General features: G+C 37.8%; 1 protein-coding gene across 1 annotated transcript; it reads left to right on the forward strand.

Annotated features, from left to right (window-relative positions):
• The first annotated feature begins 345 nt into the window (after positions 1-345).
• Positions 346-14,911, forward strand: LOC141128180 (vomeronasal type-2 receptor 26-like). The gene is made up of 3 exons (XM_073615302.1): positions 346-522; positions 11,612-11,735; positions 14,004-14,911. Exons 1-3 carry the CDS (start codon positions 346-348, stop codon positions 14,909-14,911), a joined length of 1,209 nt encoding a protein of 402 aa, XP_073471403.1.
• The last annotated feature ends 319 nt before the right edge of the window (positions 14,912-15,230 follow it).

Raw genomic sequence — 15,230 nt, forward strand, 5'->3', positions numbered from 1 at the left:
GAATAAGGCTTACCTATAGGTTTCTCTAAAGTGGCTTACTTGGAAGCCTTGAATGTGGGAGTACCCAAAGGAAACCCACACAAGCAATGCGCAATACTGCGTATAGTCAGGAACTGAACCAAGGACCCCCGTGCTGCAAGGCATACAGGCCATTAGGCCACTGTACTGACCCTCTAAACTTTTATTTCCATAAAGTTAGCATATTCTTTGCTTTTCTTATGTTATTCATTGGACCTTTAAAAACTGACAGGAAAAAAATATCTTGTTTGTATTTTTTTCTATTCTAATATACATTCAAAGCAGCACATAAAAGAAATGAAATATTCATTAGCGCCAAATGAACTAATGTCTTATTTTGATGAAAATGGGGAACATATCAGCCACTTTAAGATAACAAACAAAGTATTTATCAATAGATTGAATATTCTAGATGTGGATGTCGGAAATTTTACCCCATGGGCAGAAGAGGGTCAGAAGCTTTTCATCAATTCACAAGCCATAAGATGGAAACACAACCATCAGGTATGCATGCTTATACAGATACTCCTTATTTAATTACTTACCTGTTTAATAGACATGTGCACTGCCGAAAAATTTGTTTGTTTCTGTTTTCATTTCATTCATTTTTTTTTTCATTTTTCGGGTCATTCGCTATGATCGTAATTTGTAAATTTGAAAATCCGAAAATTCGAAAATCCAAAAATAAGAAAGAAAATCCAAAAATTCTAAATAACAACTAACTAACTAACTAATAATAAGCAACTATTAAATTATAGGAATTGGAACTTCCTTTAAAATTTTGGCTGTTAGTGAACGTAACGAATACGAATTTATCCGAAGATACAAATTTTCCGAAATAACGAATGCCACATCTAAACAAATAGAACATAACAAATTAACAATAAATAATAATAATAAAATGTTTTTATTATCATTATTATTGTTATTTATTATTATTAATTTGTTACATTCCATTTGTTTAGCTACGGCATTTGTTATTTCGGATAATTTGTAACTTCGGATAAATTTGTATTCATTATGTTTACTAACAGCCAAATTTGAAAGGAAATTCCTATACCTATAATTAAATAGTTAGTTATTATTTCAGATTTTCAAATGTTCATTTTTTTGGATTTAGGAATATACGAATTTTCGAATATTCAAATTTAGGAATTTTCAAATATTCAAATTAACGAATATTCGGAAAGATTCGTTAAACAGGGTTTTCAAATTAACAAATCTGTCAAAATTCATAAAAAAAGAAATTCGGAACAAAACGAATGGCACATATCTACTGTTTAACAACCGCTCAGACTTACGACCAGCTCTCCCCACCCGAACGACATGCTATACATCATTGTATTGTACAGTACAGTACAGAATTTTTATTTGTGTTCTGTACTTGTGCAAATTAAAACAACATTATTGTGCTGGAGTTTTGTGTTTATACCTTATTTTCACAATACAGTACAACAGTTAAGAATGCTTAAAACATTGATTACTTGTGGCTCCTCATTTAACAACCAATTTTTTTAATGGCCTGGTCATTGGAACCGAACCTGGTAATTAGGTGAGGAGTATCTGAACTCATTTTTTTCATGAACAACTAGCATATGGATATAAACATAGGGGGTTATGTACTTAAGGCAAATCCACTTTGCACTACAAGTGCAAACTACAAGTGCCAAGTGCACTTGAAATTGCACTGAAAGTGGGGGCAGGAGGCGGAGCCTAGCGGAGCAGACATGCATTGTTAGAGCTCCACACCGCTGAGGAGAGAAGAGAAGGACAAAGCGGAGCCTGCAGGCTCAAAAGGTATCCATTTGAACCTTTTTGCCCCAGGGAACAAACTGTGAAAGTTTGGGCAGGAAATATGGTACTGGGAGGAAACCGTGGCAGAAATAAAAATCACCTCACAAAGAGCTCACAGGCACTCACTGCAGCTGAAGCAGCTCCAGTCACCTCACAAGATACAGCATCAGGGCGCTCTCACAGACAGAAAATGTCACAGCAAGACTCTCCATTTGAGTCAGATACAGAACAAATCCTCTCACAAACTTCTCCACAAGCCTCCTCAGTATCCCCAGTAATATTATTACAATTTGAAAAGATGCTTCATAAGGCTTTAAAATAAACCTCAGACCAAATAACAAAAAGCCTAACCAAAGAAATAAGAGAGCTGGGAAACCGCACAGCAGCCTTAGAAATAAAAATGGATGAAATTGAAATTACAACCCAAGAAAATATAACAGAATTGGAACAATTAAAAAAAGAGAATTTAATACTTCAAACTAAGCTCGAAGATTACGAAAATAGAGCCAGACGTTCAAACTTGCGCATAAGGGGAATACCTGAAACTGTGACAGACCTGCAATCTACTATTACTGCTCTATTACAAGAACTAAAGCCAGATATCCCTATTGAACGTTTAGAACTGGACAGAGTACACAGAGTCCTCACAGCCAAAAAGAAAGATGGACCCCCACGTGATATAATCACAAAATTTCATTATTACAGAACGAAAGAACAAATACTAATTGCTGCAAGAGAAAAAAAGGAACTTAATTTTCAAGGACACAACTATCAAATTTTTGCTGACCTATCCCAACTTACTATTACTAAAAGACGATCCATGAAACCCCAACTAATGGAACTGCAACGCCACAACATTATGTATCAATGGGGCTTCCCCTTTTCAGTCAGATTTAACTACCAAGGTACAATTTACAGAAGCAGATCAGCAGATGAACTACAACAAACCCTTTTAAAATTAAATCTGACAGAACCCACAAACAGCAACACTCCCACACGCAGAAGAATGGCAACATCTTCACCTTCAGGCAGCACCCAGAAAATTTCAGAACAAAATGGGAATCATCATTCTCACAAAAGAGGCCGTTATGCCACATCATCCATGGACCAAGAAGATTCAATGGACTGACATCCTAATTCCTGATATCTCTTCATTTATTATACTAAGAGATGGTTCTCTATAAAAAACCTATATTTATAACTGAATGTAACTGCATTCTGATAGTCACACACTGTGTGGGATCATGTTACATTCCAGTTATATTTCTTATTACTTCTGATTCATATAGCCTTAGAATATATAAGTGAAATAAGGAAATTCTTGTTCAGTTATATATTATCAGGTAATAACAATAGATTTATTACTTTTTAGGACAAATATGTTCAATAATCCAGAAGTAATGGAAGCTTTTTCTTTCTTTTCTTAAAACAAATATATTATTACCTAACTAGTTCCTAGAATTTTGTTTTTGTTTATTCTAATCTGAAGCAATACAACCTCAATTTTATGAGTTAACATATCTAAACAGTTACATATGAATAAAATATGTAATTGTTTACTCTAAAAGGGTTAAAATCCCAAAATAATTCAAACTATCTTCATCAATACCAAAGTTATTAACAGTACCTTTCTAACTGAATTATTTAGCCTAGGGCAAGACTAACCATATACAACCACCCTGGAATAAATAATTTCAACAAAAATTATATTCTGCACTCCAATTAATGAAACATCATTTTGATGTCTTTTGACATAGCACTTCTCTCCTGTAAGCGGAAGATCCGTGTACCCCCATTAGCCCTCCTCATTCTCCCAACCATATTATGTGGGAGTGTGACGAAGGCACTTATTCCCCTGAGAGAGATATTTATTCTCTTTCACGGGTAAATTGTGATTACTTGCAAAAAATAATTTATACAATGTATCATCTAATCTCATATGTTTTTTGTTTACTCTTTACTCCAGAATTCACTGGTTTCTTTTCTATCTATTCATCTCTTCAGTCCACACAGGTTGATCTGCGCAGTCAGCTCTGCATAACAAAAAGTAAGTCAAAACTATTTGATCTATTGCCATGGCACCACTGAATATACTTTCCCTGAATGTTCAGGGAATAAATGTCCCTCAAAAAAGGACCAAAGCCTTCCGTACTTTCCATAACAAGAAGGCTCACATAGTATGCCTCCAAGAAACACACTTCACCAAAGATTCTACTCCAAAATATATTTCTCCTTTTTATCAACAAATTTACACGGCTTCTGCCTGTACCAAGCAAAGGGGAACTCTAATTGCATTTCACCGATCCACACCATTCACCTTATCATCAGAAATTAAAGACCTAGAAGGTAGATACCTGATACTCATGGGTTATATAATGGATACAGCAATCACAGTGATTTCCTACTACGCTCCTAACAAACAACCTACACCATTCCTCTCACATATATTACAAGTGATTAATACACACAAAATAGGAACAGTGATAATGTGTGGGGATTCGAACCAGGTCCTCCTCCCATTTCTAGATAAATCACCTTTTACACCATCCAAAATAACCTCTAGATTACCTTTTTCTCAACTTCTTTCCAAATACAATCTGGTAGATTCATGGAGAGAAAGTAACCCAATGAAAAAGAAATTCACTTATTTCTCGCACCCTCATCAAACCTTCACCAGAATAGATCATATTTTTCTAACAATAGGAATGATACCAGAAATTATTGCATCAGATATAATTCCGATTCCGTGGTCTGACCATAATGCAGTATACACTACTATAGCCTCAGCCATACCAAAAGCGCAAGACCCAACGTGGTACTTACCGGACATAATGCTCAAACACCCACTACATCAGATGGCCATTGAACAAGCTTTAAAGGAATACATATCAATTAATAATACAACAGACATCTCCCCAATAACACTGTGGGAAGCTCATAAGCCTGTCTTGCATGGTACAATACAAAGACAAATGGCACTATTTAAACGGGAACGCAAAAATCTAGCAAAAAAACTAGAACTCAATTTTAATGCAGCCTAAATATCATTTCAAGATAATCCATCTCAGAGTACAAAATCTCATCTGGAAAAATCTAGATTGGAATACGATCTATTTCTCACTGAGTCAGTTGATAAATCCCTCAAACGCTCCAAACACAATTTCTACATGAATACAAACAAACCAGGTACATATTTGGCTCGGGCATTAAATTCAACTAACAAATCTTTCAAACCAATACGTTTGAAATTATCAAAAAATGTTTACACTTGTAATCCAGTTAAAATAGTCCATAAATTTCACTCACATCTCGCAACTTTATACAAGACAAACAATGAATTTAATCCTACAGAGGCTGAATCCTTCTTCTCAAAAATAACCTTACCTGAGTTATCTCAGAATCAAAAAAGCAGTTTGGATGAGCCTATAACTATAGATGAAGTTGCTAACGCCATAAAAGACCTAAAACTTAACAAAAGACCTGGCCCAGACGGCTACTCGGCTTTATACTATAAAACATTCTCAGAAATACTCTCTCCCATTCTCACTGAAACTTTTAACAAACTTCTAGATGGACATTCTTTTCGGCAAGAAACACTAATGGCAATTGTTTGTATGATCCCAAAACCCCTTTCTGATGATACTTCCTGTGTGAATTATCGGCCTATCTCTCTGTTAAACCTCGATATTAAATTATTAGCAAAAATAATAGCAAAACGCCTCAATAGCATTATAGGAAAATTAATACATAGAGATCAAGTAGGCTTCATGCCAAATAGACAGGCAGGCGATAATATACGCAGGGCAGTGTTATTGGCACATATTGCTAAAAAACGGAAAATCCCCTTATGTTTTCTATCTCTCGATATTAAGAGGGCATTTGACACAGTATCCTGGCAATATATGCAATATTCATTACAAAAATGGGGTTTTGGACCCCACTTTTTAACATGGATCAAAGCATTATATAATAAACCCAAAGCCTATATAAAATATGCTGGATACAAATCTGAAGCCTTTAATATCGAAAGAGGTACCCGACAGGGTTGCCCATTATCTCCCTTATTATTTGCCCTTATACTCGAACCCATGGCCCAATACATCAGAACAAACCAAACTATAACTGGCATTGAAGTAGGAGGTATTACACACAAATTATGTATATTTGCAGACGATATATTACTTTTTCTATCATCACCACAGGTCTCTGGTCCTAACTTAATACCAGCTCTTGATGGATTTGCAGCCCTATCCGGCCTTATGATTAATCCTAAGAAATGCCTAGTGCTTAATATTTCACTCACAAACATGGAATTGATCCCAGCTAGGGCTGCACTCCCATTCACATGGGCAGAAAAATCAATCCCATATCTTGGAATTCATTTAACAGCATCTCATTCTGACTTATTCTCAACCAATTATCCTCCTGTATTAAGACAGATCACAAATCTAATAAAACAATGGTCGCAACTTCCTTTATCCTGGATAGGGAAGATTAATGCACTCAAAATGACTATTCTACCCAAATTGCTTTATCTATTCAGAGTCCTCCCTATTCCAATTCCTTCCTATTTTTTGAGAATAGTACAAAAAAGAGCAACTTCGTTTATATGGGGCTCTTCTAAACCACGTATACCTATATACACACTACATCTTCCCAAAAATAAAGGAGGCCTGGGATACCCTAATTTTACTAACTGCTACAGAGCAGCACATTTGGCCAGTCTGTCCAAATACCATGCAAAACAGGAAATCCCATTATGGGTATTTATAGAGGCTTCAGAAAATGGCCCTCTATTAATATCAAATTTATTATGGCTTGATCCTAAAGACCGCTTTAAAATTCATAATCCCATAACTAAACACTTCTTATCTCTCTGGGATAAACTAAAAACCAAATATCAGTTACAATCTCCGAACAATCCTCTCCTTTCTTTTATCAGAAATCCGGCCTTTTATCCGGCATGGATCTACCCAAATTCTTTTAAAGCTTGGACAACATCAGGCATTCAGACACTAAATGACTTCATAGCATCTAAATCATTCCTTTCATTCCCATCGCTTAGAGAAAAATATGATCTACCAAACTCTGAGATATTTAGATATCTCCAAATCAAAAATTTCTATACACCATTCCTAAAGGGGGATACACCATTATCCCAATTATCCATTTTTGAATCAATCTGTACAAAAGATCCATTTGCTAAAGGTACAATTTCATCACTTTATAATCAATTATATGGAGTAGCAAATCTTAATAGACCCTCTTACGTTCAGAGGTGGGAGGAGGACCTGGGACGAACTTTAGAAGACACGGAATGGTCTAACATATGGCTCACATCTAAGTCATCTTCACCCAACATCTTAGCACTGGAGACAAATTATAAAGTCCTAACTCGCTGGTACCTTGTACCCGCTAGAGTGGCAAAATATTCACCTAATACCTCAGCTCTTTGTTTTCGAGGATGCCCAGAAATAGGCACATATTTACACATATGGTGGACGTGCCCAGTAATCCAAACCTTCTGGAAGGAAGTCTTCGTGATTGCATCTAAAATATTTTAAAAAATAATACAACCAGATCCATATTTAACCTTACTTAATCTAAAACCGGAATGGTTAACACTCTCTCAATTCAAACTTATGATCCAACTAATAACGGCTGCAAAACAAACAGTGGCCAAGGCATGGAAATCTCCTACATTGGTACTAGCAGAAACAATTCACAGAATGAATAATACAATGTCCCATGCTAAGATGGTAGCCATCGATCAAATTCCAAAGTTTGAAAAACTTTGGCATCCTTGGATAAAACAACAGTTCCTGTCAAACTTCAATGACTCTGTCCTGTTGCCATGGTAACAGATTAAATGACTTACAGAGACACCCATTCTAAAGCTTCAAAGAGAACTAAAAAGAATAATAAACTGACGAGCGGGACAACCTTGTGGACCATACCTCTACCTTTCAACCCTTTTTCTTCTTTCTCTTTCCGTTTTTCCACCTTACGATTAAAGCTCATTATCAGAATTTATTTGACCTATATACACTCTACTTGTAAACAATATGTATAGTAGGTATAAATCATTTAAATACCTACAAACAACAAAAGGGAGGGTCCTAGTATTGAAGTACCTAATATACAGGGTGACTCTGTAGGTACTTAAAAGTCATTTGTGCCAACGTCCCTGATAATCAGTTAGAAATATCAAAAGACTAAAAACTTTTTTGGGACTTTAAAGGCACAACTGTAGTAAGCTACACAACGTATATAAAAAAAGGTTGAATTTTATTTATAATCTACAAAAAAGCACAAAAGGAATAGACAAAACATCATTAAAAACACATCGGATCTAGACATACATAGCATATCCTAACACCATTAAGGATCCTATCCTGCAGTTTGGTATGTATCCCTAAGTATTCGTATACACTTATAATCCAAATAAAGGAAAAAAGGGTTAACTTCCCCTAACACGGTTGAAATTGGGGAAGCACTGCAGGTCTGGTGTTCCCAGAAAGGTGTGTTCTCCAATTGCTCATTGCTCTACATGTTTCACGTTGACAAGGAACGCTTCTTCAGGAGCTAGAGGTTCAAATAAATGTGTCAAAAAAGAATTGTATTCACATAGATGAGTATAGTCAGCGGGTCGCAGAGAGCGACCAAGGTAGGAATAAATTGGTAAAGGTCAGGCAAGCAGCAAACGGACACCGGGGCCTCCCAGCTAAGTCACATCGGGTAGTTGTAGATAGGGAGAGCTTGTATATGCTGCAGTTCCCACAGTGGAGACAATAAAGAGACTCTGGGAGCGCACCGTCCTGCTGAGTTGCTGCCTGTTGTATGTCTCTGTTGTAGGCTTTTTTGTAGATTATAAATAAAATTCAACCTTTTTTTATATACGTTGTGTATCTTACTACAGTTGTGCCTTTAAAGTCCCAAAAAAGTTTTTAGTCTTTTGATATTTCTAACTAAATACCTACAAAAGTAACTAAGGAGATGATATATATCTTAAATTTAGGTTTACGTGAACCCAATGTTTAATATTTGAAATTTCATGATATTTACCTATATAAACCCTACTGTAAAACAATGAGCTTACTTTATAGATCCTTGTAAACTTACTTTATGTATCTTTATAACATTGTATACTCAATAAACTTCTTTTGACAAGGAAATTGCACTGAAAGTGCACTTGGACTGTGCACTGTAGATCCGAAGGGGACATGCAAGGAAAAAAAAAACAGCATTTTAGCTTGCACATGATTGGATAAAAAAATCAGCAGAGCTTCCCCTCATTTCAGATCTACCCCTCAGATTTAAAGCGACTGCACTTCCAAGTGCACTTTCAGTGCAATTTCAAGTGCACTTTGCACTTGTAGTGCAAAGTGGATTTGCCTTTAGTAAATAACCCCCATAGTATAGCAAAGTGCTGAATATACAAAAGAGCATGCAGCTCTGGGAAAGAACTGCATTAAAGGGAAGGTAATTTTAAGAATGGTAATGTAAATTTGCTAGAAGGAAGGAAGGCCTGATTTAGACTGTTCGTAAATAGGCTACAAGATGTAAATATATAAAATGACCCATTAGGCTAAGCACGCAAAGTCACATTTTGCTCAGTTTAATTTAAATTTGGTCAGAAAAGCGTGGCATGGCCCCGCCTCCTGCTCTCTTGTCACTGTATTTGATTGACAGTAGCGGGAGCCAATGTCAGTGAGTCCAGGAAGGAGGGAGAGGGAGAGCAGCGCTGGATCGGGACTGGGCTCAGGTACTGTAAATATTTGAGGGGGCTGGGGAGAGCTGACAATAGAAGGTTTTAACCTTAATGCAGAGAATGCATTAAGGTAAAAAACCTTCAGCCTTTACAACCACTTTAAGGGTTTACACTTTTCATAAATTTTTATGGTCAGTGGATTTTATAAAATTATTATGGTTATTTGTTGTGGTCAGTATTGGCTATTTCCTTTTTGTGAAGCAAAATGTTTGAAATTAGTTCTGGGCCAGCATGCAGTGATGGGTTGCTTCAGTTTGGTGTATCCACTTAAGCTTCCCTTCATGACCAGGCCATTTTTTGCTATACGGCACTCGACTACTTTAATTGACAATTGCCCAGTCATGCAACACTGTATGCAAACAAAATTTTTATCATTGTTTCCCACAAATATAACATTCTTTTGGTGGTATTTGATCACCAATGTTTTTTCCTTACTTTTTGTGCTATAAGTGAAAATGTGCAGAGAATTTAGGAAAAAAAAGCCCATTTTTTTTTTACCTTCTGTTATAAAACATATCCCATAACAAAAAAATCCCAATAAAAGTACCGTATTTATCAGCGTATAACACGCACCGGCGTATAACACGCACACCAAGTTTAGGAGGGAATTTTAAGGAAAAAATGTTTTAAGGAAAAAAAACTTACATTTAAATGCCCATCAATGCAGCCTTGCACAGCATCCATTTGCATGCTTGTCCAGTGTCATTTGCAGCCTTGGAGTCATTTGCAGCCTTGGTATCATTTGCAGCCTTGCAGCCTTGGTGTCTTTTGCAGCCTTATCGGTGTCCATTTGCAGCCTTGCAGCTTTGTCAGTGCCCATCTGCAGCTTTGTCTGTGTCCATTTGCAGGCTGCAGTTAAACAGCAGTGACATGTCAGTGTCACTGCAGTTTGAAAATGGCGCCGCCGGCGCCGAAATACATAGCCATGACTTGCGACGGCTCTCGGCCACTTTCGGCTCCACTCGTAGTCCTGCCCGGGATGGGCGTCACTGTGAGCAGAACGAGTGCTGCCCACGTACAGATAGCCGAGTGTACTCGGCTAGGTTCAGCTAGCTCCGCTCACAGTCACGCCCAGTCCCTGTGTCCATCATAGGGCGGGACTGGGCGTGATTGTGAGCGGAGCTAGCCAAACCTAGCCGAGTACACTCGGCTATCTGTATATGGGTGGTGCTCGCTCCGCTCACAGTCACGTCCATCCCGGGGCGGGACTACGAGTGGTGCCGAAAGTGGCGAGAGCTGTCGCAAGTCACGGCTATGTATTTCGGCACTGGCGACGCCATTTTCAAACTTGGCCGGCGATCCCTCCGCTCACAGTCAGCGGGGGATCACAGGGGATCGGCGTATAACACGCACCCATGATTTTCCCCTGATTTTAAGGGGAAAAAAGTGCGTGTTATACGCCGATAAATACGGTATATTAATTTTTTGCGTGAAAATGATAGACTCTACAAATGACAATATACTGTATATTCTGTGATCTTTTTTCTTTATACTAATAATGGTCGTGTTCAGCGGAACTGTGAAGTGCAATGGAAAACTGACACTAACTGACAATGAGTGGGAACTGGCTAACTACCACAAACTGCCACTGACATCTCCAGTGACACTAATACAGTGATCAGTGCTAATAAAATGCATGGTCACTGTACTAATGACACTGTACTAATGGCAGGAAATGGTTAACATCTGGGCCAATCAAGGGATTAACTGTACTGTATGTGTCTACTGTGTGGTGCTTTAACTCAGGGTTGTGATGGTTTTGCAGAGAAACAAAATACACCACATGTCAGGAGAGTGGTCTGTGTTGTTTACATACACAGATCTCTCTCCTGTCTTCCACTACAATAACCACAGTAAGGGAGACGATGGCCGTGCAGCCTGGAAAAGCAGGATCACAGATATGCTGAACTATATATGTGATTCTGGGTAGCCGGCCCGCACTGTAGCAGTAAAACTACAGCGCGCAGTTCGCAAGCAGGAATGCTAACTGTATATTCTGCAGATTATTGGTCTTTTCATTGTTTTCAGGTCCCAGTGTCTGAGTGCTCTGAACATTGTTTACCAGGAAGCAGAAAAAAGCTAAGATCAACAATATACCCTTGCTGTTATGACTGTGTTCCATGTTCAGAAGGAGAAATATCTAATGATACTGGTATAACTGGTTCTTGCTTAGTTTATATAAATATAGACTGTGATAATTATCTATATATATATGTATATATATATATATATATATATATATATATATATATATATATATATATATATATGTATATATATATATATATATATATATATATATATATACACAGTGCCTTGAAAAAGTATAATAAATTCAAATCCAATGTAGTTTATCTCTACAGGTCCTCTGTTTGCCATTCCCATCCGGCAACTGATCACACACTGCAAGGGATAAGGTGTGTCAATGTAGAGTCTACACTGCCACACCTTATCCCTTGCAGTGAGTGATCAGTTGCAGGATGGGAATGGCTGCTAGACAATAATACTTCCACCTACCTGGATATGTGAGAAATTCCCAGTATTCCTCGCATAAATCCCTGACTCTTTAAAGCCTGTCCCTCGCCAGCCGTCCCAAGAGTTAACTGGATTTATACTGGGATGGGGTTGGGGGAGGTTATCAATTATTCAAATTAGAGCAAATAAAAAGGCACATTGAGAAAGTATGTGGGGGGGGGGGTTCTTCCCTAAATAAATTGCGAAGCAAGAGGGAGACAGCAAGATAAGACTAGGTGTTTGATTTTGGCCGAAGCACCACAATAAAAGTAAGTATAACCTCAACAGACAAGTATAAACAGCAGTTTCAAAGACTTAGGAAGGTAGCAGTTGATATCAGTCATGCAATGTAGCCCAGTGTTGCAGAGAAGAGTTTAGTCAGTGGTTACCGATGGTTACAGCAGGCAGATGTGGATTGCAGACAGGCAAAGTGGCTTTTGTGTTGCATGGAAAAGTGTAAGCAGTTACCTGAAAGAGTAGAGCAGAGAGGACATGAGAGGATGATGTATTCCCTTGTTAGAAGTATACCCGTTTTGAAAGTGCCGAGCACTTAACGTCGCTGTGGCACTTTACCCAAGAAGTGGTACTATATATGTAATACAAGATACATTGAATAGGTAATATGTTCCATAGTGTGGAAAGGGCACTGATGGGTTAACTGGTAATAGCTTAGTACCTCAGCTCTGCCCACTCCCCACCCCACAATTGGGTTTAAAAGCCTCTGTATGCTGCTATTTCTCCCGACTTGACAAAGTGAATGCACACGAAACGCGTAGTCATGGCAACTGGGACATTTGAATTCCATGCTGACCACGGCAACTTCCTCTTCCGGGTACTTTGCCTCCACCCAGGGCTCCAGCAATGCCTCCTACACACTTGGTCTTTGGTAGCCCTCCCCTCCGGGCACCGTGTCTGCACCCAGGGCTCCAGTGACGCCATCCATTCACACCGGTGGGCCCGGCATGGATTCTTTGCCTGCGTGATAAAATTCTGGATAGCCGCACTCTGGGATAAGGACATCTTTATTTCAATAAAATCCAACAATACAGTCAATTGCAGAGACGTACAGGGTGATACCACCCTGTATGTCTCTGCAATTGACTGTATTGTTGGATTTTATTGAAATAAAGATGTCCTTATCCCAGAGTGCGGCTATCCAGGATTTCTTTCTACCTCACTGCAAACCAGCAAAGCCAGCACCTGGAACCAGTTCTTACTAGGGCGTTGTCATTCCAGAGCAAGAGTGTTTGTGAGCTGCATTTCCTTTTTTCCTGCGTGATAAAATTGTGGCTCCTATGGTCGGCTCCCTACTTCGAATTTTCCCATCCAGAACACAGTAATCCATCCATGCCCTAGCCAGCCTACGGTCAGCATGGTAACTTTACTATCAATGTTCAATGGAATACACACTGTTTTACCCTTTATTTGTGAATAAATTGCCAACTAGTACAACAGATGCATTCTGTGGGTCATTGTTATTACTGTTTAACATTGATCACCCCAGCCCCTGAGCACTGAGTGGGGGTGAATCTGAGAGCAGAAGTTGGTACAAGCACATATAGAGATCCAACACTACCATCAATCAAAATTTACAGATCTCAAATAAAAGGAACATTTTAAAATTGTATTAAATGCCAAAACAAACATTTTATATATTGCAGCATACTAATTCCTAGATATAGTGGTTGCATTCATTTACAGCTACCACATAAAGGATCGTAAGTTGAAAAATATTACATTTATATGGGGGTTTAATACTGCTCTAAATATTTTTTTTTTGTTGCAGATTGATAGTAGATTATATAATTTACTACTGAAAAACTTTAAAACTAAAAGTGATGTGTGGTGACAGGGTCTTTTTAAAAACTTTGACAAAGAGGATCATTGTGTTTGTATATTTCTGCAGACAGTGAAAACTGCATGAAATGTCCTGATGATGAATGGCCAAATGAGAAGAAGGATCGGTGTGTTTCAAAATCGGTGGAATTTCTCTCTTACACTGATGATACAATTGTTGCAGTATATTCAGCTGTCTCCATCCTCTGTTGTCTTCTAACTGGTTTAATACTGGGGATATTTATACATTACCAGGACACTCCTATTGTTAAAGCTAATAACCGGAACCTTAGCTATCTTCTCCTGGTCTCCATCATGCTGAGCTTCCTCTGTGTCTTCTTGTTCCTCGGCCGTCCAGTAGATGTAACCTGCATGCTGCGTGTGACCTCTTTTGGTGTCATCTTCTCAGTTGCTGTCTCTTCTCTACTTGCCAAAAGTATCATGGTGTGTGTTGCTTTTAAAACCACCAAACCTGGAAGTTTTTGGAAAAAATGGATGGGAGCCAGATTTCCAATTTCTATAATGTGTGTCTGTTCACTGGTTCAATTAATAATCTGTGTCACTTGGTTGTCTATTTCTCCCCCCTTCCAGGATCGAGACACTCACTCTTATCAGGGAAAGATCATCATTCAGTGTAATGAGGGTTCAGTTATTGGCTTCTACTCTGTCCTGGGATATATGGGGCTTTTGTCAGCTATAAGTTTCATTATAGCTTTTTTAGCTAGAATACTACCTGACAGTTTTAATGAGTCCAAGTACATCACCTTCAGCATGCTGGTGTTCTGCAGTGTCTGGATTGCCATGATCCCAGCCTATCTGAGCTCTAAAGGGAAATACATGGTGGCTGTGCAGATTTTTGCTATTATAACATCAAGTATTGGACTTCTTGGCTGTATATTTTTCCCAAAATGCTACATACTTCTGTTAAAACCTGATCTCAATACCAAAATAGGCTTACTTAGAAATACAGAAAACTAAACTTTTTTAATAAGAAAAATACATGTAATCAATAAAATACAGAATTTCTTTTCTCTCGCATTTTACTGGTCTGTTAAAAGTATCCATTAAATATATTGCATTTTTAGTTTTAGTTTTCCATACTAATAAAACCATTTTGACTCATGTATTAAAAATAATTTTCACAAACAAGCGCAAAAATAATTTTCAATAATAGTTTGTATGGATGAAATAAAAAAAAATCTTAAAATAAATCCTAGCATGTTTTCAAGCTCAAGTTATGTTTAAAGTGATACATTGACTTTATTTTAATGGAAAACTATATTTTCTATATATAACC

Source organism: Aquarana catesbeiana, linkage group LG01, assembly GCF_042186555.1.
Source record: "Aquarana catesbeiana isolate 2022-GZ linkage group LG01, ASM4218655v1, whole genome shotgun sequence".
NCBI lineage: Eukaryota > Metazoa > Chordata > Amphibia > Anura > Ranidae > Aquarana > Aquarana catesbeiana.